The 22321-nt window shown below is 43.2% G+C and overlaps 1 protein-coding gene across 1 annotated transcript; it reads right to left on the reverse strand.

Moving 5' to 3' along the window:
- Positions 1 to 2482: 2482 nt before the first annotated feature.
- PAQR9 (progestin and adipoQ receptor family member 9) lies at positions 2483 to 4611 on the reverse strand. The gene has a single exon (XM_040234197.1). The coding sequence runs from the start codon at positions 4576 to 4578 to the stop codon at positions 3445 to 3447; it is 1134 nt and encodes a 377-aa protein (XP_040090131.1). The 5' UTR covers positions 4579 to 4611; the 3' UTR covers positions 2483 to 3444.
- Positions 4612 to 22321: the final 17710 nt, after the last annotated feature.

Consider the following 22321-nt stretch of genomic DNA (forward strand, 5'->3'; position numbering starts at 1 on the left):
CACCAAATCAGAAAAAGTTAGAAAAATCATCTCCAGCCCCAGATTTTGCATTCTTCAGAATGATTCCCCTGATGCAGTAAGATGAATTAGGTGAAATGGGTTTTGACTGAAATCACTTACAGGCAGGATTTATGAATGGAAACAAGGGAAGGCCACTGTGGCCAGCTGTGAAGCCCCACACTTTCTTCCCGGGCTATTTATAGAAAGTATATGGCCAGGGGGAAAGATCACGTTTATTTTTACAAGCCACTCATGACATGACTGAAGAACTCACTTCCTCTCTCTGGGAAGGTCACCCTCTTCACCTGAAGGTGCAGATACAAGAGTGACAGGAAAGAAGGGGACCCCCTCCACCCTGGCCAATTAAGTCAGCCTGAGTCAGTTCCAGAGACCAACCCACGGGGTGACAGGCATGCAAGTCAAACACCCTCATTTCCCAGGCATGACTGCTCCTTGAGATGTCACCTAGATCATGACTAACAAGTAAAAATAAAATGCATTACATAATAGGGTTCAAAATTCTACTGCTGAAATAGGTGGCACAGAGATAAGGGAGTGCATTTTGACTTATTATTTGTGCTATATTTTGAACAGCTGAACACTATATAAACTAAGACTGAATTTTAAAGGATGTAGCAACATGGAGAGTGTGAAAAAAATATTTTACGTGAAGAAATATTTTACAAGCAATTATATTGTGATTGCCATATTATCCCTGAAATATGTAATACATCTGGAGAGTTCCATGCAAATGTGGAGACTGAGTAAATATTTGCTGATTCTCAAAAATCATATTTTACCTTGACTGAAATCTGATATCATTTAGCAAATAACATATACAGTTTCACAAATCATCCCTTGGTCCTATGTAGTGTACAGGGTACCTATTGGAACACAAAGTAAAGCCAAACCACTGTTTTCCACCAAAATGTCCTTTGTCAATGCTGTCTGTGGTACATAAAAAACCAAGATGGAGAAGGAAAGGGAAAGTGAAGGAAGGAAGAGACAAAGGGAACGAAAGTGAGACTTTACCCTGCAGAGACCTTCCAGGGGAAAAGTGTGTCATCTTACTGAGCTCATGCATCATAATCACTTGAAAACGATATGGGTATAATTTTATCCTTAAGTGGCCTCTGCTTAAGGACAAAGACACAGGGTAAGAAGAGAATTTCGTTTGAGAACCTGGAAGATCGCCAACAAAAATTTAAAACAACAGATATGGGCTTAATTTCTCAAACTTATCGACATTTTTTAGAAGTCTGTCTCTAGAAAGTTTCTTCTGAAAAAGGAGATCGCTATTTCACCAGGAAGACCCAAAATACTTCTCAACCTGTTCAACTAGCTTCCAAACCAACATTCTTTGGGGTTCTAGAAGAGACAGCAATGACATGCAAATGAGTTTGCCTGCAGAAATAGCCTGATTCCCACAACTGTCCTTGAACACACATTCCGAATGAAGTTACAGCTGAGTATTAACACCCGTGGCAGGCACAACTCTCAGTCTCTGTAACGTAACCTAACAGGAATCTCCTTGCACTTTGCCAAAGATGAGACACTGACACCTATCAGCAGACTTGCAAAGTGTATTCATGGTCCCATTAAGAGGTCCTAAGTCAAATACAGACATACATAAAGTTTACGTCTGTGTGCAGTTAACACACAAGGATATTGGTTCCTCCAGGGGGCTGTGCTGAACCTCTCTGATTACAAATACAGTAGCGATTAAAAGCATAAACAAAAACAGAAGTCTTGGCAGGAGCACCAGCCTACCAGTGCTGAGGTAAGTGTTCATCTACCTTCTGTGCTTGATCTAAATTATACCGTGAAGGCAACACTTCCCCATTCAATGACTTATTTGGCTCTTCACCAAAAGGAATTGTCAGGAAGTGTGATAAGCATTTAAATCACCTCACTAGTTTGTGTTAATCTAGAGTTGCCATCTCAGGACCAGGATAGCATTTATGAGAACTATCTTAAGTAACACTGGCCAATGTGGTTGTCAGACAGGATCTCAGGAATGTGTTTCCCAAATTTTTCAATGACTTTGGGTGACTGTCGTTCATTTCCATAGTCTGGACCCAAATGAGACTTCAGTGCTTAACTAGGGAAAGGTCATCTTATTTAGCTTAAACTACAGCTCAAGTAACATACTCCTGACTTTTCATAACACAACTGCCACATTTATTCCTGAATACTGATTTTAATTTTAAGCAAGGATAGATGGGCATAGTCACATTCTCCAGTGACTACATTAGGAACCATAGCTACAGTAGTGGATTGGTTTCTTCTCCTTGTAGAGAAGGCAAATGTTCTGCATGTCCTGGTAAGCAACTTTCGGTCCTACCAAAAACAACCAGCATCATCTTCCTTCCCTCCTGAGTGGAATGTTAAACCTTGATTTGCAATCAAGTAAGAAAAGCTTACTCCTACTGCTCTCCGCATGTAAGAAACCATTGATATTTTTGAGGACCAGTCATTTGGGCATTGCTTCAAAAGGCACATTTATTCCAGTGGCAATTTAAATCAGTAGAGAAGGAGAGAATAAGATTAAAAACAAAGCAAAAAAAAAAAAATCAGATGGGTTTTATGGAATACATTAAAGTAAACAAGAATCTGGGATCTATACAAACCATTTAGCTCCTTCTCAATAGTTTAACCAGAGTCCCTACAGTAGAATAATTCACAGCTGTATCATGACACACATAGACCTCCAAAAAATACTGTGTAAAAAAAGTAGCTGAGAACTCTCAAGCAGCTTGCCCTGATGTCCAGTTCAAGTGTACGCAATGCAGAAGGGCTGCAAAATTCAAAACTACATGACAAAGAAAATTCAGTGCAGATCACAGGCTTTGATAAATTATGAAAAACCATTGTATATATTACTATTTAAATAACATCTGAGAAAACATTTTGAAATAATTAACATGTGTTCACAGTCCATGCATTTTCTAGCAAGTTAAACCCTGGGTTTGTGTCTCCTTGCTGATTTTCTACAAAGGTCTATTCCTCAACAAATCCAAGCATTCCTCAGAACCAAATGGAAGTACCCAGGGATTTTGTCTACTTACCCTCTTTACTCCATGCCTGACCTCACAAGGGTCACTTGATATTACCTCTGGCGGAGAAGACGACTGGAAAATCGAACCGTTTGGGGATTTAGTGGGGGTTTTATTCGCTGCCTTAGAAGAATCCCTGATGCCACAGACACCATCTGAATTTTCTCCAAGGACAAGAACCAGCTGCCTTATCCCTCCCATTTGCCCCACCTCCCTCTTCCAAAGCCCCAGGTGCGCTGATACCCTCCTGCCTTGCTGGATTTTTCCCCTGTGGTTTCGCAGCACCCTCCTCAAGCAAAGAAGGAAACACGACAAAACTTCAAAACAAACCAACAGAAACTCCCAATAAACTGGTGGGCGAGCCGGCAGCCTCCCCCAAGGAGGAGGCTCACTTTTTACTGCAGAATTCGGCGTTGCTGAGGAACTTCTTGATGACCAGCCCCAGGCAGACGACCAGCAGCAGCATGTAGCCCACCGTGCCCAGGAAGGTGGGCGCGTCCGGTGGCTCCTTGAGAAACTGGCGCAGGCCCTCCTCCACGTAGTACACCTGATCGTAGATGCTGAGGAAAGTGAAAATGTGGAAGAGCTGGTGGCTGTGGCCGATGATGTCGAAGAGGCCCGGCTGGATGCGCTCGGGGATCTTGCTCACGTTGAAGAAGGCAGCCACCACCAGCCAGAAGTAGCGGCGGTAAAAGTGCACGAAGAGCGTGGGGTTCTCCCCGCGCAGGTCAAAGAGCCAGCTCTCCAACATGATGGGGCAGGCCATGCTCAGCGGCATGACGAAGACGAAGGTGCGCAGCGCGAACGGGTAAGAGCACCAGTCGGTGCGGCTCTTGCAGCAGGCCACGGTGCAGGCCACCGCCAGCACGAAGGCCACGGGCAGCACCAGCGCGCGGTAGGCGGCGATGAGGCCCGTGCAGTCCACGTGCCAGCCCAGGCGCTGCTGCACATACGAGGTCATCACCCGGGCGTCCAACAAGCTCAGGCCTGGCAACAGGTAGTAGTAGTAGGCCACGGTGCTCCCGAAGCCGTAGTAGCTGATGGACGCGTAGTCTAGGTAGAAGAAGGCAGCGCGCAGGCGCAGCGACAGGCAGCTGAACACGTGCGCCGTGCAGCTCATGGCGAAGGTCAGCAGCACGCCCGACGCGTAGCACCACAGCGGCAGCAGCCACGGATGGTGGAAGGGCACGTCGCGGCCGCTCAGGAAAAACAGGCGGCAGAACTTGCTCAGGAACAGCAGCAGCGGGATGAAGTGCGTCCAGAAGTTGAGCGTCTCATTGGTGGGCTTCAGCACCGAGGCCAGGCACTCCTGCGCCGTGCACGGCAGCCGCCGGTAGCCCGACAGGATGAAGCACTCCACGAAGTCGTCGGGCACCTCGTCCCAGCGCAGCAGCGGCTTGGCGGATGCCGGAGAGTCCCCGGAGGCCAAGGCGTGGGGACGCGAGGCGGCCTCCGAAGCCGCCGCGGTCGTGCCAGGCGGGCCCTTTGTGCCCGCGCTCCGGGGCTGCAGGCGCCGCGGCATGGTGCCCAGGGCTTGCCTAGGACGCGCACCGGCGACCTCTGGCGCCGGCTCCGGCGCGCTCGCCAGTCCCCGCCGGCCGCCGTCGGAGCCTTTGTGCGCGCGCCGGGGGCGTCGCTGCAGGTTCAGAAGACCAGAGCCTCTGAACAACCGTTCCTAAAAAATAAAGAAATAAATACAAATAATCATCGATCTCAAGCCGCGTACCAACCGGCAGGAGCCCGCGGGGCACGGCGGCCCCTTCGCCAGGCTCCCCGCTACCGGCTCGCGGCCGCCCGCGCTGCGGCAGCGGCGGCGGCGCGACTGACTGCGGCGGCGGCGGCGCTGCTGCGGTGACTGGGCATCGCGAGGTGCGGGCGCAGCCGCCGCCGCCCCCGGCTCGGGAGGCGGGGATGGGGGGAACGGAGGCGCTGGAGGGAGGGAGGGACGGGCGCACCGAGGGAGGGCGGGGGCCTCCCCGGCTAGTATTTCGCGGCCGCCTCGGGGGATAGAGTTGTCCCCGGTCTCGAGTTCCGTACCATCCCTCCCCTGCTCCCCCGCTTCGGGTCGCCGAAGCCCGAGCTGGCCCGTTAATGATTGATGCTGGGGCCAAAGGCTGCGCCAGCGACTCGGCGGCCCGCTCCGAGGGCGAGGGTCGGCTTCGGGATTCGAAACCCGACAGCCACAGGGGCGTTCGAGAGGACACTGGGGAGCCGCGTTCGCAGGGGGGCGGGGAGCTGCGGCCGCAGAAGCGGGGGAAGAGGGTGAGGGGAGAGCGGCGGGCTAGTCCGAGCCGGGGCAGGGCTCAGGGATGCGCCGACCGTAATATCGGGAGCGGGCGGGGGCGCTCCGGCAATCTCGGGGCTTTGAGGCCGCGTCTGGATCAGGCCGTGTCGTTGTCAGATACCTGGTACTGCTCCTCTCTTTGCGTGTGTGTGTGTGTGTGTGTCCGTGCGCGCGCGCGCGCGCGGTTCTCACTCTCAGCACCATGTCAAGCGTTAGTTTATCTCCTTTCGTCTAGCGGACTTAATTCAGGTGCGTCACCAACCTCCTTTCGTCCTTGTCCGATTCAAACGAACGGCCCTCTAAACTGGCCTGTGGTCGTGATCACCAGCCCTCGGGGGTCGCAGCCCACCCGTGCTCCTGTGTCTTTAACTAGGAATCTTGTTTGGAGCCCTGAGTCCTACAACTCAGGGCGGGCTGCTCAAACTCAGCATTTTAGTGAAAAATTTCAGATGAAGACCAGGGGATTCGGAAAGCCTGTAATGATCTGAGAAATTTATTAAGAAGGGATTCCCAAACAGAGCTGTGCCCGAGTCAAGGGCTGATTATAAGTGGGGGATGTTGATGACGGAAGACCTCAGGGAGGAGGTGCGTTCTAGCCCGAACTGAAAAGAGAACGGAGACGAATTCGTAGAGATTGGGAGGGGTGGCTTGGAAAAAGCTTTATGCATAATTTAGCAGAAGTACCTGGCAGGCTAGGTTGAGTGGCTGGAGGCCAGAAGAAAGGAAGACTGAAGAATGGAAAACGGTTGTGATGCACTGCGCCGTGAAAATATGCCCTTGAGCCCTGTGAATAGAGGGGCTAAAAAACCTGCCTCCTGTAAAATGTTTTGTCACTTCGCGGGTTTCTCTTAGCAATGCCCTGAGGGTGTGACTGAGTCTGACTTACATCACTGACCTGCTGTATAGTGTCATGACAATAGAGGCTCACATTTAAGGAGCCAGGCATTGTCCTAAGTGCTTTACAGTTTTAAAAATCATTTAGGCATTATTATTTTTCCCATTTTGCAGATAAGGAAGTCGAAGCACCACGACGGTAAATAACGGGCCTAGTTGGCAGAAGGAGGTTATGAATCCTGCAAACTGCTTCTGGACCTTATGTACTTAAAGCAGAACATCCAACAACCTGATTTGCTCAAAGGAAACTATTTTCATTTCATAAATGAAAGGCTGCTTTCATCACTATAACAAATCCTTTAAGTAGGTCAAGGAAGGTTTACTTAGTGGTGGCTCAGGGGACTTAAGTTATGGATAAGAATTATTTATAACTAGGAAATCATTCAGTATTGTAAACGTCTAAAATTACTTAAAGGTATCAGAAACAAGTTTCAGCCTTCTTCAAAAAAAAAAAAAAAAGTTTTCTATTAGTAACTGCTTTAGCAAGCTCTTACACAATTAGGCCAAAGGTGCACTTGGGTCTCGTGCCTTTCTGGACTAACCCTTATTGATGGGTTTTAAGTAAATGAGATTTTGCTATAGTTAACTGTATCTTGTTTTAGTATTTTGTTTTGCTACTGTCTATAGCCTTGTTTTAAAGCAAAACCTAATTTCCTTTCACATTTGGACTAAGGATCCAGGCTAATTTGTAAAAGAGATTAAGATTCAGGCATTTATAAATCTAACCTAAGAATGATAAAACTGAATCCAGGACAGACTGGAAAACAAAGATTTTTTTTCTCTTCTTTGTTATTCCACAAACAACCTGAGCTGTAAAAAATGTTTATCTTATAATAATAATTCCCATATTTACTGACCTCTTGGTTGCATAATCAGCTCACTTACATAATAGAGAATATAATAGAAAGTTCACATCAAGTGAAATAATGGAATTGACTGTAAATAAATGTGAAAGAAACTCTGATTAGATGAAATAACATTTATCTTTATGTGGGTGGGATGAGACTGGTGATGATAAAAGATGACATTCTTTAAAGCACTCTATTTTATAAAGTCAAAAAATCCATCGTAACATTCTTATAAATCTTTCAGAAAGTCTTTGCAATTTCTGCTTTTCTCTTTTTTCATGTAACTGCCCTCCTGCACGAGGCACAGAATCTGCTGCAGTTTTGAAGTGGTTTTCCTGAAAGCTCTCTGATGCCAGCCAAGACAGGTGTCCTGACTATTCCCTGACAAAGCCAAGTCAAAGGGAACTAGGGAAACACAATAATTCACCTAACTTATTAAAAAAAAAAAAAAGAACCAGCAATATGATTTTTTTCTTAATTACTACCAATCTATAGAATTAATTTTCCTTAAGGTTTTTGAGCTATAAAACCTTGTTTCCCAAACCCTACAAAGGCTGGCTTTTGTAGTTTATTTTAACTCCAGTAAAATAACTGCCTCTTGGCAGTGAGAACCACAGTCCCATCCCCTGGGCTTGGCTAAACAGAGAGAAACAGTGGGCTGCCTGCCATTCCCAGAAGGTGAACCGGGAGATAAGGCATCTCTCAGGTAATTAGAACTGACTATGGAGTTCCTGATAGAGAAAAGTTACCCATATTACATTGGAAAGTCAGTGCCATCGTTTAGAGGCAGAAACCGGCTACTTCTTCCCATTGAAATCTTGTCAAATCAAGGTTACAAGTGTGTTTTTTGCAGTTCTGTGCAGACTGTGTACCTTTGGGTACTAATGGGTCCTGGCTGCCAGATGCAGTCATTTGTAGAAATTATAGCAAGTAGGACAAATGGATTTTGACCTTGTTGTTTGCTTTGAAGTTCTTATAGATCAACTGTAGGTTTATTTGTGTTCTTTCCATGACAATAAGAAGTTCAGTTGAGTTCACTCACTCAGTTGTGTCCAACTCTTTGCGACCCCATGGACAGCAGCATACCACGCTTCCCTGTCCATCACCAACACCCATCAAGTTGGTGATGCCATCCAACCATCTCATCCTCTGATGTCCCCTTCTCCCACCTTCAATCTTTCCCAGCTTAAGGGTCTTATCCAATGAGTCATGTTCTTCGCATCAGGTGACCAAAGTACTGGAGTTTCAGCTTCAGCGTCAGTCCTTCCAAAGAATATTCAGGACTGATTTCTTTTAGGATGGACTGGTTGGATCTCCTTGCAGTCCAAGGGACTCTCAAGAGTCTTCTCCAACACCACAGTTCAAAAGCATCAATTCTTCACTGCTCAGCTTTCTTTATAGTCCAACTCTTACATCCATACATGACCACTGGAAAAACCATAGCCTTGACTAGACGGACTTTTGCTGGCAAAGTAATGTCTCTGCTTTTTAATATACTGTCTAGGTTGGTCATAACTTCTCTTCCAAGGAGTAAGTGTCTTTTAACAATAAGATGAAGCATATATAAAACTTCCACAGCAAATATGATGTTTTCTAATAAAAATGATGAGATATTTGTAAAATCTGAAGAAAAAAATATGCTATGATATTTGGTAATACTACACCTGTTTTGGAGGAGGTAATTTTTTTTCTAGTCTCATTTTTAGCCAAAATCAATCAAACAAGCAAACAAAACCCACTGTGAACACTGTTTAATTGCAATGGTGACTGTATGCAGAGAACTCTATAAGGTTTAGTCCCTCCTTAGAATATACAAGTCTAAACAAAGTGCTTCCCTTCCCTCAAGTTGAAAACAGTTGTAATGTTATCTTCCAAACTCTTCTATGTTGTTTGGGATTAAAATATATGTACTATGGGGTTCCCAGGTGGTGCTAGTGGTAAAGAACCCACCTGCCAATGCAGGAGACTGAAAGATGTGGATTTGATCCCTGGGTCAGGAAGATCCCCTGGAGAGGGGAATGGCGCCCCACTTCAGTATTCTTGCCTGGGGAATTCCATGGACAGAGGAGCCTAGTGGGCTACAGTCCATGGAGTCACAAAGAGTTGGACACAATTGAGTGACTAACACTTTTCACTACTATATATAAAATAGATAACCAGCAAGGACCTACTGTATAGCACAGGGAACTATACTAAATACCTTTTGATTTATTGTATCTTCTAATATACCTATAATCGAGAAGAATCTTGAAAAGGTGTATATGTATTATATATATATGTATGTATAACTGAATCACTTTACTGTACACTTGGAACTCCCACAACATTGTGAATCAACTATATTTCCACAAAAATTTTTAAAAAGCAAAAATGAAACAAACACTTCCATGTCAGATGTGATCATTACCAGATTATAGAATCAGATTCTTGATGATGGAAAAGCTTCTGGGAGTGGCATTAGGTGTAACTATGGCAACTTTCAGGGCAAAGTGCAATCCAAATGCTGGGTGGAGGGCTGGAAATGATAAAGTGGTGGGAGACAGTTCTTATCTGGCATGGTTCCTGCCTGGTAACTGACATGGTGGCAGGATTCTGTCCCTCTTTTTTTTTAGCCACACCACAAGGCTTGTGGGGTCTTAGCTCCCTGACAGTGATTGAACCTGCACTCTTGAAAGTGAAAGTATGAAGTTCTAATCACTGGACCACCAGGGAAGTCCCAACGGGTTCCTTTTTGAATAAAAGCTAAGGGAGCCTTGTTGAAGGTGTTTTTGCCTTTTGAGATTCTTTGCTGGGAGGGACAGCTCCAGACTCCCCTCTGTCCTACCGGTTCACCTGTTCTCTACCAGTGGTCTCCAAAGTGGGCTGCATAAGAAGACTAAGAAGAAGAATAAAATGCCACAACTTCTCTTTCAATAGATCTCATCCTTCTAAATACGTTGGGGCATGGGGAGCATCTAAGCACTGGCTGATAAAGGGCATGCAATCAAAACTGTCCACTTCTGCCCCATAGTCCATCGCTCTTGTTTGTCCCATCTGCTTCCACCCCTCTCCCGGACTCAGGATAGACTCCCCTTTCCTGCCTCTCAGGTCCTGCCTCTCAGAGTCCACCAACAGTTCCTAGGCTCTGATTAGCCCTGCCCAAAGCCTTGAGCCCTTCCCAAAGTCTTCCTGAGCGTTTACAGTCTCCATTCTGGAGTTATTTCTCCCAGTTCTGCTCTTTCTCTTTCTTGTCTAGAGCCTGTATTGTCTTCCTACATAGACTTTGTATTTTGTGTTTTTATTGTTTAGTCCCTAAGTTGTATCTGACTTTTTTCAACCTGAGAGACTGTAGCCCGCCAGCCTCCTCTGTCCATGGAATTTCCCAGGGGAGAATACTGGACTGGGTTGCCATTTCCTTCTGCAGGGGATCTTCCCAACCCAGGGATCGAAATTGCATCTCCTGCATTGCCAGGAGGATTCTTTACCACTGAGTCATCAAGGAAGCCCATTTACATGTTATATTCACCCTGATTCAGATTTACCCTTTGGGAAGAGACTTTTTTGGTAGAGCCTTTTAGGTGGCTTCCATTAATTTAGCTTTAGAAACTGATACTAGTGTGTGAGATAGATGTCTGAGTGCCTGCTCCTCATTATTTATTGACAGTTTTCCTTGAGACACAGTGCTTTGCACATAGTAAGGATGCACATATTTGTGACTGGGGTAATTCTCTTTAGTACTGTAAATTTTTGAATGGTTAGAATCTCAGACTAGCGATGTGGTGTAATTCTTTGGTCATCTCGAGAGTTGGTCATCTAGTCCAACTCTTCCCATTTATGATAGTCGTTTCAATTTACTGATCATACACTGTATTCAGGTATTGGAATGACACTTTACCTATATTATCTCTAATTCTCAGAATACTCTTTGTAAAGTAAATCCAGTCTCCCTGTTTTCAGACAAGAAATCAGAGGCTCAGAGATGTGATGCAGTTGGGTGGCAGATCAGAAGTCAAACCATTAATTCCAAAACTCTATCCTTTTTGGGATGCTACCTGCAAGGCTATTGTGCAGCCAGCCTTGAACATCTCCAGTAAAGACACCTTAATTACCTCATAAGTTATCCCCTTCCATTTTAAACTTTTAAAATGGTTGGTTTTGGAGAACTTTGTAAATAAATGAGCACAACTGATGAGAAAAAAAAAAAACCAAAACACTGTTGCATCTTGGCCTAAAGCTCAACTGTAAGTGTTATTGAATGTGGTCACCAGTTGGATCTGGTTAGAAAGTCCCTGCAAAGAATGATGCCAAATAAGGCATGTGTGCATGTAGTATGTGACAGCTGCATATTGATTAGCTGTGGCTGGAAGGTACATTTCATATAAAGAGCATTTTCCTGTAAACAGTTAACATCTGTTATTACCAGGGAGCTTGCCATAGTTTCAGTCTCTACAAAGATGCAGATAGAGATTCTATGACTTCATAGGTGATCCTTGCATTTAGTACAATATTACTGATTACAGTGATTGATTAATACAGAAAGGAAAATATTCTGCTAAGATTTCATTTAGTTTTTTTTTTCTTTTTAAAAATTAAAAAAAATTCACTAAGGCATAGTGGACTTGCAGCATTATATTGGTTTCAGGTGCATAATGATTTGATATTTGTATGTATTGTGAAATGATCACCACAATTAGTCAACATCCACATCCACACCATACATAGTTACAAGAGTTTTTTTTCCTTTGTGTTAAGGACTTTTTAAGATTTACTCTCTTGACAACTTTCAGATGTGTAATACAGTATTATTAATTATAGTCACCATGCTGTACCTTACATCCCCAGGACTTATTTTATAACTAGAATCTGTACTTTTTTGACCCCTTTCACCTCCACCTCCCATATGGTATTTGTCTTCCTTTTCTGACTTATTTTACTAGCATAATGTCCTCAAGGTCCATCCGTGTTGTCGCAAATGGCAAGATTTCATTCTTTTTTTTAATGGCAAAATGAGTCTGAGCAAGCTCTGCGAGATGGTGAAGGACAGGGAAGCCTGGCATGCTGCAGTCCATGGGGTGACGAAGAGTCGGACCTGACTGAGTGACTGAACAACAGCAACAATATTCCATTATATATATATATATATATATACACATACATATATATACACATACATATATACATGGGTTTCCCTGGTGGCTCAGATGGTAAAGAATCAGCCTGCAATGTGGGAGACCTGGGCTCAATCCCTGGGTCGGGAAGATCCCCTGGAGGAGGGAATGGCAACCCACTCCAGTATTCTTGCCTGGAGAATCCCATGGACAGAGGAGCCCGGTGGGCTGCAGTCCATGGGTGCAAAGAGTCAGACACCACTAAGCGACTAAGCGCAGCACATACACACAGAAACCACATCTTCTTTATCCATTCATCCATGAATGGACACAGGTTGTTTCCACATCTTGGCTATTGTTAACAATGCTGGATTGAACAAGGGGGTGCAGCTGTCTTTTTGAATTAGCATTGCCATTTTCTTTGGATAAATACTCTGGAGTAGAGTTGGTGGGTTGTATAGTAATTGTATTTTAATGTTTTGAGAATTCTCCATACTGTTTCCACCGTGGCTGTACCGATTTATATTCCAGTCAACAGTGCACAAGAGTTTTCTTTTCTTTCCTTTTTTTCAAACTCCAAAATTACTCCTTTTTTTTTTTTTTTTATAATAGTCATTTTAGCAGGTGAGAGGTGATATCTCACTGTGGTTTTGAGTTACCCTTATGGTTAGTAGTAATGTTGAGCATCTTTTGATATACCTGTACATCTCATTTTTTAATGTAAAGATTTTCCTTTTCTTTGAGGTACAATGTCTATTTGTTGAAAGAATTTATCAACATAATTATCTTGGCACCAACCATGAAACTAATTGAAGATATCATATCATATATTTAATATATTGATTTTTAAAGAAGGAGCATTTTTAAAGGAACTTATGTAGTCCCTTGGTCACCCATAGGCACATTTCTTTGAGCTGTGTGTTATGGGAATTCTACAGTTAAAATGGTTTAGTTCTTTTTTAAAGTAAATATTTAATAAGAGAAAACATTTTACTTTTATGCTTTCTTAAATTTCAATGACTGTATGATTTTGAAAAATATCAAATGGCTGAATATATGAATTTTGTGACGTAAAAGTTATTTCCTTCTATATTCACTAAAAATATTCCCTTTATTTAGAAGTTGGCAGATTGTAATGTTTTAGTTTTTATTCTTGGTCTTTACCCTGCTCCTCTAAACTTCTTTCCAGCTATTTCAACCTTAGATACTTCGTTCTCATACATACTTAATTCACTAATTAGAGATATCCCAGTGCTGAGTAGAGATTATTGAATAAATCTATAGCAAGCATTCAGGAGATAGGCCAGTTGTTTATTTAACAAGCAATGATAAACCCCAATCATGCTTATAGCCGGCACCAGATGCTCAGGGCATGAAAGGGCAGAGGAGCAAGTTGGAGCACAATCAAGAGAAGTTAGAATCATTCCTCTTCTCAGTTGCAGGGGAAATGGGCCCACAATGTTTCAAAGAAACCACTTTGTGATTACTTATTTAATGCAGCCATTTTGAAACAAGCAGTATTTCAATGCTGCTTCAAACACCATTAAGTCTCCAATGTTTTTACTTCTCAGTAATTTGCTAGACAGACACCTGCACCCCATCCACAGAGGTCAGGGCTGGGGTGAGGGCTAGGCACCATCTGGCAAGAAAACCATGGAAAACTGGAGTTACGAGTCATCCACACTTGTTCATCTCAGAGAGAACTGTCAATCCTGGGTCGTTTGTTTCTCTCTCCCTTGGCTTTTATCTTAGTTCTCTGATTTCTCCTTCTCCATAACAGTGCCTGGTCTCACTTACTTCTAATAAACAAATAGATTTGAATGCAGCAGGATGGAACTTATTAATACTTTGTTTTCCACTTTAAACTGCATGAATGGTCTCTCATGTTTTGGAAGCTTTCTGATTATATTAACTTTATTTAATTGGATGAGTGTTGGAAGGGAAGGGGTTGGGAATTGAGTGACTTCTGTCTCATATTGCCAGCTCCAGACTGCGCCAGAAATCCTCAACATTTCTAACGGGCCCTTCAGTGATTTATGTATATTCTGTCTACTGGCACCAAACTCCTTCATAATAACTTAGGAGAGACAGGCTAAGCCAGGTCTGGTAGATGTCAACCCAAGATAACACAATACTTTGTTTTCTCATATTGTGTAAACAAAACTAAAACATATACCAAGTAATTGGATGTGGGCTTGTCAAAGCAATAAATCTGTAAGACATTATAAACAATTCAGAAATAAAGTAGAAAATGAAAGTCTCATAAAGAAAGGGATTAGAGATGGAAGAAGGGTGATGAAAGGCTAGTTTTCTTGTTTTACTCTATAATTTAAAAAGCAGCAGTGGTTTTATACTTACACCAAAAATCTTTTGACTTTGCTGTGCCACAGAACATTGTAACTCAGGAGAGACAAGCATTGTACAAATATTATATGAGAAGAAATAAAATGGGGAAGGAAGAGAGAATTTCTCTTTGTGAGAGGGACATGGAAATAACCTACCTTAGTTTCCAAACTGGAATGGTGTTGTCATTAGGTCTGATGTGGTTCTTAAATTCTACATCAGCCTCATGGCTGATAGCAGAAAATCATCACCCCAGTGAGGGATGGTCCATTGTGAGGGGGAGGGGGCTCCTAATCCTGTCCCATGTGGTTGGTGGTTTTCTTATATTCACTTAAAAAAAAGGATTTTTATGGACTTCCCTGGTGATCCAGGACTTACCTCGTAGCTCAGATAGTGAAGAATCTGCCTACAGAGCGATCCCTGGGTCAGGAAAATCCCCTGGAGAAGGGAATGGCAACTCACTCCAGTATTCTTGCCTGGAGAATTCCATGGACAGAGGCGCCTGGCAAGCTACACCCCATGGGGTCGCAAAGAGTCGGACCTGACTGAATGGCTAAGACTTTTACTTCTCTCACTGGTGATCCAGTGGTTAAAAATCCACCTTGCAATGCAGGGGACACTGGTTTGATCCCTGGTCCAGGAAGATCCCACATGCCTCAGAGCACTTAAGCCCGTGTTCCACAGCTACTGAGCCTGTGCTCTAGAGCTTGCGTTCCACAACAAGAGAAGCCACCACAATGAGATCCCCGAACACCACAACTACAGCGTAGCTCCTGCCCTCTGTAACTTGAGAAAGACCATGTACAGCAATGAATATCTAGCACAGCTAAATAAATATTTTTTTAAAGTGACTTTATTTTGGGGGGTTCCAAAATCACTGCAGATGGTGATTGCAGCCATGAAATTAAAAGACGCTTACTCCTTGGAAGGAAAGTTATGACCAACCTAGACAGCATATTAAAAAGCAGAGACATTACTTTGTCAACAAAGGTCCGTCTAGTCAAGGCTATGGTTTTTCCAGTAGTCATGTATGGATGTGAGAGTTGGACTATAAAGAAAGCTGAGCGCCAAAGAATTGATGCTTTTGAACTGTGGTGTTGGAGAAGACTCTTGAGAGTCCCTTGGACTGCAAAGAGATCCAGCCAGTCCATCCTAAAGGAAATCAGTCCTGGATGTTCACTGGAAGGACTGATGTTGAAGCTGAAACTCCAGTACTTTGGCCACCTGATGCGAAGAGCTGACTCATTTGAAAAGACCCTGATGCTGGGAAGGATTGAGGGCAGGAGGAGAAGGGGACGACAGAAGATGAGATGGTTGGATGGCATCACTGACTCAATGGGCATGAGTTTGAGTAAACTCCAGGAGTTGGTGATGGACAGGGAGGCCTGGCATGCGGTTCATGGAGTTGCAAAGAGTTGGACATGACTGAGTGACTGAACTGAACTGAACAGAAAGTATTTTTAGGGACTTTCCTGGTGGTCCAGTGGTTAAGAATCCACATTTCCACTGCCTGGGGCATGGGCTCAGTCCCTGGTTGGGGAACTAAGATCCTGCATGCCGCATGGTAGCACAGTCAAAAAATAATTTTAAAAACTTAAATAAAAATAAATAATTTTCAAAGAAAAGGATTTTTAATCTACATCCCTCATCTTTTAAGACAGAGGTCGCTAGTTCCCACACTCCCTCATTCTATGTGCTCTCTCATCCAGTGCATCATCCTTCCAGCTGTTCCTCTAAAGCCTGTACCACCAGGAAAGGCTTCATGTGGCTGTGTCCATGCTCTCCCCTCACAACAGCCTGGTGATGGGGCAGGAATATCTGCTAGGTAGCCTGTAATCTGCCGGCCACACCCTGGGCCCACACATGGGCTGTCTGCCCAGAAGAAGGAAGCCTTTCCCTGAGTCACAACTGGGCTGATAGCTGCCCCTGGGCCCTTCACATGCTCTTTCTCTGTGCCTCCCTCTGCCTCAGATGCTTTCTGCCCTGACATTCTCCCTTCATTCAGTTTTCTGGTCAGCAACACCATCTCTCAGAAGACTCTGCCACCCACCCAAATGGCAAAATGGCAGCCCCCATCACTCTCTGCCTCCTCAGCCTGCTTTATTTTCTTCCTGTTTTACTAGCAGACACTGTAATATATGATATCATATATGCTTATTCGTTCTTTCTCCCTACTTAAATAGAAGCTCTTTGAGGGCCAGAACTTTGCTCTCTGCTGTATCCCCAGCACCTATCAAAGGCCCTGGCATACAGTAGGCACTTAACATTTGTGAAAGGTTTAAAAGACACCATTCCTAAGGCTTTCCAAGTCCAGAGTTAGGCTCAATTCAGAACATTTGTATTGACCCTGCTCAAGCAGACTCTTCTCTGATGAACTGATCTCCAAAGCCCAGAAAAGCTAAACCAAAAATAGAAAACACAAAAGCTGTTGGCTGTGAACCTCAGTGATAATGGCAGTGGTGCCTGTACTTCAGAATCAATCACTTAGGGATCTTAACAACAAACCAAACCCCTAAAAGATGCCTGTCACCCCACCTTCACCCCTCCCTTCCCCTCAGTGAAACCTGTGGAAAGAGGCCTGTCCACTTTGTGGACAAGTCATTTATCTGGAAAGAAAGAACATATAACATGAGCCATCATGATAGGAAGACTTAGCAGTGCTTTGATTTGAATTTTAAAGGTCAATTCTAAAGTAGTTTGTATCAAAGAGAATTCCTCAAATCTCTTCTATTAATAGCATCATTTCACACCCCAGCAGCTCTGCGGAGGCTATTTAGGATTCTGTCTCACCATGGTTTCACCTAAACTGAGATAATAAAGAAGCAAATGTCAGTGCGGATATAGCGCCACTGAGACATAAAAAATTTATACCCTCTTTCCCTAGGGCCTGAGCTTTTAGAACTTAACAGATCCTTTTCCTGAAAGTCTGGTTTAAAATGCTTGGAGATTTGCAAATGTCTCAGAGCTTTTAAGACCACAGCACAAATTGAAAAAAAAAAAAATTAACTGAAGTGTAGTTTATTTACAATATTATATTAGTTTCAGGTATACAGTGTAGTGATTAATATTTTTGTAGATTATACTCCATTTAAAGTTATTATAAAATATTGGCTATTTTCCCTGTGTTTCATAATATATCCTTGTAATTTATTTATTTTATGCATAGTACTTGGTACCTCTTAATCCCCTACTCTTATTTTGTCCCTCCTCTCATCCCTCTGCCCTCTAGTAACCACTAGTTTGTTCTCTACATCTGTGAGTCTGTTTTGTTATATTCATTCACTTGTTTTATTTTTCAGACTCTACATACAAGTGATAATGTATAGTATTTATTTTCTCTCTCTATTTCAGAAAAATGAAATAATGACTTATTTCATTAAGCATAATACCCTCCGGGTCCATCCATGTTTGCAAATAGCAAAATTTTGTTCTTTTTTTATGGTTAACAGTCCACTGTGTATGTATACCACATCTTCTTAAGCCATTCATCTGCTGATGGTCACTTGCTTGTTTCCATGTCTGGGTTATTGTAAATAGTGCTGCTGTGAACATTGGAGCATGTGTATCTCTTTGAATTAAAGTTTTAATCTTTTCTGGATATCTTTCCAGGAGTGGGACTGCTGGATCATATGGTAACTGTATATTTAGTTGTTTTTTGTTTTTTTTTAAGGAACCTCCATACTGCTTTCATAGTAAGCCCTGACTTTGAGTCAGATAAGCTTGGGCTTGAAACATGACTTTGTTTGTCATCCAACTGATTGGGCAAGTTGCTTCACCTCTGTTCTGCAAAGAGAACCCATAAGTAATGCTGTCTTGCAATTTTGTTGTGAAGATTGACTATAAAAGTGCTAGACACAGACTAGATATCAATAAAGGGTAGCTGTTACTGTTCTTCCTACAACCTCTCCCACAACATTGTTGTTTTTCACTGGCTGAGTTGTGTCTGACTCTTTGCAACACCATAGACTGCAGCACACCAGGCTTCCCTGTCCTTCACTATCTTCCGGAGTTTGCTCAAACTCATGTCCATTGAGTCAGTGATGCCATCCAACCATTTCACCCTCCTTCTCCTGTTGCCTTTAATCTTTCCCAGCATCAAGGTTTTTCCAGCTCTTTGCATCAGGTGACAAAAGTGTTGGAGCTTCAGCTTCAGCATCAGTCCTTCCAGTGAATATTCAGGGTTGATTTCCTTTAGGATTGGCCATGGTTTGATCTCCCACAACCTTACCTGAGGAAAAACAAACCAATCAATGGATATTACAAAACACTAGTTTAAGATGGTACAACTTTCAAAAGTGTTTACTTATTTATTTCAGTTTTTTACTGGAGTATAATCGCTTTACAATGTTTTTGTAAGTTTCTGCTGAAAAGCCACATGAATCAGCTATATGAACACATATAGTCCCTCCCTCTTAAGCCTCCCTCCCCAACTCCATCCTACCCCTCTAGGCCATCACAGAGCATGAGCTCATTTTTGGTAGAGATCCTTGAAAAGAGCCATTGAGATCTAAAGAGATGAAACTTCAGTGATGGCCCTCCCTGGTGGCTCAGATGGTAAAGCATCTGCCTGCCGTGCAGGAGACCTGGGTTCAATCCCTGGGTTGAGAAGATCCCCTGGAGAAGGGAATGGCTACCCACTCCAGTATTCTTGCCTGGAGAATGCCATAGACAGAGGAGCCTGGTGGGCTGCAGTCCATGGGTTCTCATAGAGTTGGACCTGACTGACTAACAGTTTCAGAAATGGGATGGACATCTGGGCAATGAGGTTACATGCAGAGAGATAGTTTAGGTGTTAGGGCAACAGCTTCCCCTGATGGTGCCTGAAAGAAGCCTGTGTGAGGAGGACATGTAAAGGCATGAAGACAGATAAAGAGGCGTCCAGGCAGGCAGGCAGCCTCAGGGCAGGTGGCCACAGTCAGGTCACACCATCTAGTTAGCCTGAAGGAGGGACATGGCACAAAACCCAGAAACCCAGAGGAATCAAAAGGCATGCTTATAGGTCTGAGTAGCTGACAACAGGGTGATCCCTTGGGAGGTGAAGGGTATCACGTTCAGTCCTGGAGAGGTTGGTAGTGGGCAGACTGTCCCATCCCAACATGCAAACAACTGCTTCTGGGCTTCCCTCTTTTAAGTCTGGTTAAGAGTAGCTTCTATGTGTTGATGTCTCAGTTGCCATTTATTTTCATTTTCATAAGAATAATTTTTTAAAAATAGAGAATTCTGGGGAAAAAACAATAGTCTAAATGCTCTTCTAATCTTTCTCAATATTCATACAGATGTTTCACATAATTTTAATCCATGTGTGAATTCTGTCTTCTGTTCTAAATGTAGATATTTCCATGAATTAACATAGTACATGTTCTTTCCATTTTTAATACCTCTGTAATCCTTCATCCAGATTATATCAAAATTCTCCATTGGAAGTATTTGGGATGCTAAGAATTTATCATAATACCAATTGCACTGTTAAGAGAATATCTTTGGACACTTCTTTTCTTTTATGTTGTTTTCTTGCCATAAATTCCCCAAAATAGAATTATGAGATAAAATATATGAACACTTTGGTGGCTTCTGACGTGACTAACACATTTTTTTGCAAAAAACCCTGAGATCTCTCTCTCTGTGTCTACCATGTCAACCCAGAGCACACATAAGTCTCAGATCCTATTTTCCACAGGGACATGTCCCTACCTTTGCCCAGGACCCTGGATAGACACTCTTCATTTGTTCATCAAGATTTTAGCAAGATTGGCCTCGAGGCAGAGGTGAGAGTCAGTACTGGGCAAGCTGACTAATGTTGACCTTATCCTGAGGCTGACCTCAGCCCGGGAGAGAGAAGGCAGAGAAGAAATACTGTTTCTCTTTCTGCTTAGAAAACATGAGGTAGAGGGGAGAAGGAAACAAAATGAACTGGAAAAGGACTTTCTTATGTGCAGTAATGGGCTTCCCTGGTGGCTCAGATGGTAAAGAATCTGTCTGTAATGCAGGAGACCCAGGTTCGATCCCTGGATTGGGAAGATCTCCTGGAGAAGGGCACAGCAATCCACTCCAGTATTCTTGCCTGGAGATTCTCTGCCATGGACAGAAGGACCTGATGGGCTACAGTCCATGGGGTGCAGAATTTACAGCACTATACTGTTATCAGTTTCCCAGGTGGTGCTAGTGGTAAAGAACACCTCTGCCAGGGTAGGAAATGCAAGAGACGCGGGTTTAATCCTTGGGTCAGGAAGATGCCCTGGAGGAACACATGGCAGCCCACTCCAGTATTCTTGCCTGGAGAATCCCATGGACAGAGGAGCCTGGTGGGCTACAGTCATGGGGGTTGCAAAGAGTCGAACACGACTTAGAGATTAAACAACAAATAACAACATACTGTAAAGACCCTATTTGTCCATTTAGGAGTGAGATAACCAGTTCTTCATTCATCAGTTGCTCTCCAGTTGTTTGCTCCAAAGGCAAATGAATAGTGCATCGTAATTTCATCACAAACGTGTAGCACTGCCCTCAGCCCACTCCTCTGTAAGTTCTCAGAGGGTGGGTCCCTGTCCAGCTGTGCGGCCTCTCTTTCTGTAGGACCTGGTACAGCACCCGAAGTGCAAGAAATACTTGTTAAATTCATGAGTGAGTGAATTTATTCCCAGAAACAGGAAATCAATGAGACAACAAAGTCCTTTCTCTCCAGGGGGCTTTCTATTCCAGGTGCCTATGGAGTTTTCTTTCTTTAGCAGCGTCAACATAACACTTAGCAGATGTAAAGTGAACATCAGCTCTGCCCTGATGTAAAGACCAGCCCAAACAAAAGGAAATTCATTCCAGAAATACTCTGGTGAAGTGCTATTTAATCCATGCTTTTTAGGGAACCTGCAGAATTATTTTGAATTCACCTGGTACATTGGTTCTAGTTGGGGGAGTGAAGATCTGATGAGTCAGTCATGCAGCCAGTGTTCTATCTCTAAATGGTCTTTCGTGGATGAATCATTAGACCACACGCAGGGCTCCACCCGTGTTTATTTTCCATTTTCAAGATTATGTTTCACAAATCCCCAAATAACACAAAAAACAATTTTTCTTCCAAAAAAAAAACTATCAAAAACAAAAAACTATGGCATGAATAAGATTTCCTTACATTTCCAATTCCAAATGCTTGTGGTTATGTACAGAACAACTATTGATTTTTTATATTATTCATTTTTTATATCTAGACTTTTTTCAAAATTCTTTAGTATGTTTTTATTGTCGTTGAATTTATGTCTTCTAATTATACTCTCACATCATTTGCTATCATTCTTCTAACACATTGCTAGATTTAATTTGATATTTCATTTAGAGTAGTTTATCCCCCTCACTGTCTGACCTGTCTCTTGAGAAACCTGTATGCAGATCAGGAAGCAACAATTAGAACTGGACATGGAACAACAGACTGGTTCCAAATAGGAAAAGGAGTACATCAAGGCTGTATATTGTCACCCTGCTTATTTAACTTACATGCAGAGTACATCATGAGAAACGCTGGGCTGGAAGAAGCACAAGCTGGAATCAAGATTGCTGGGAGAAATATCAATAACCTCAGATATGCAGATGATACCACCCTTATGGCAGAAAGTGAAGAAGATCTAAAGAGCCTCTTGATGAAAGTGAAAGAGAAGAGTGAAAAAGTTGGCTTAAAGCTCAACATTCAGAAAACAAAGATCATGGCATCTGGTCCCATCACTTCATGGCAAATAGATGGGGAAACAGTGGAAACAGTGTCAGACTTTATTTTTGGGGGTTCCAAAATCACTGCAGATGGTGATTGCAGCCATGAAATTA

This window comes from Oryx dammah, unplaced genomic scaffold, assembly GCF_014754425.2.
Source record: "Oryx dammah isolate SB20612 unplaced genomic scaffold, SCBI_Odam_1.1 HiC_scaffold_2, whole genome shotgun sequence".
NCBI classification, from domain to species: domain Eukaryota; kingdom Metazoa; phylum Chordata; class Mammalia; order Artiodactyla; family Bovidae; genus Oryx; species Oryx dammah.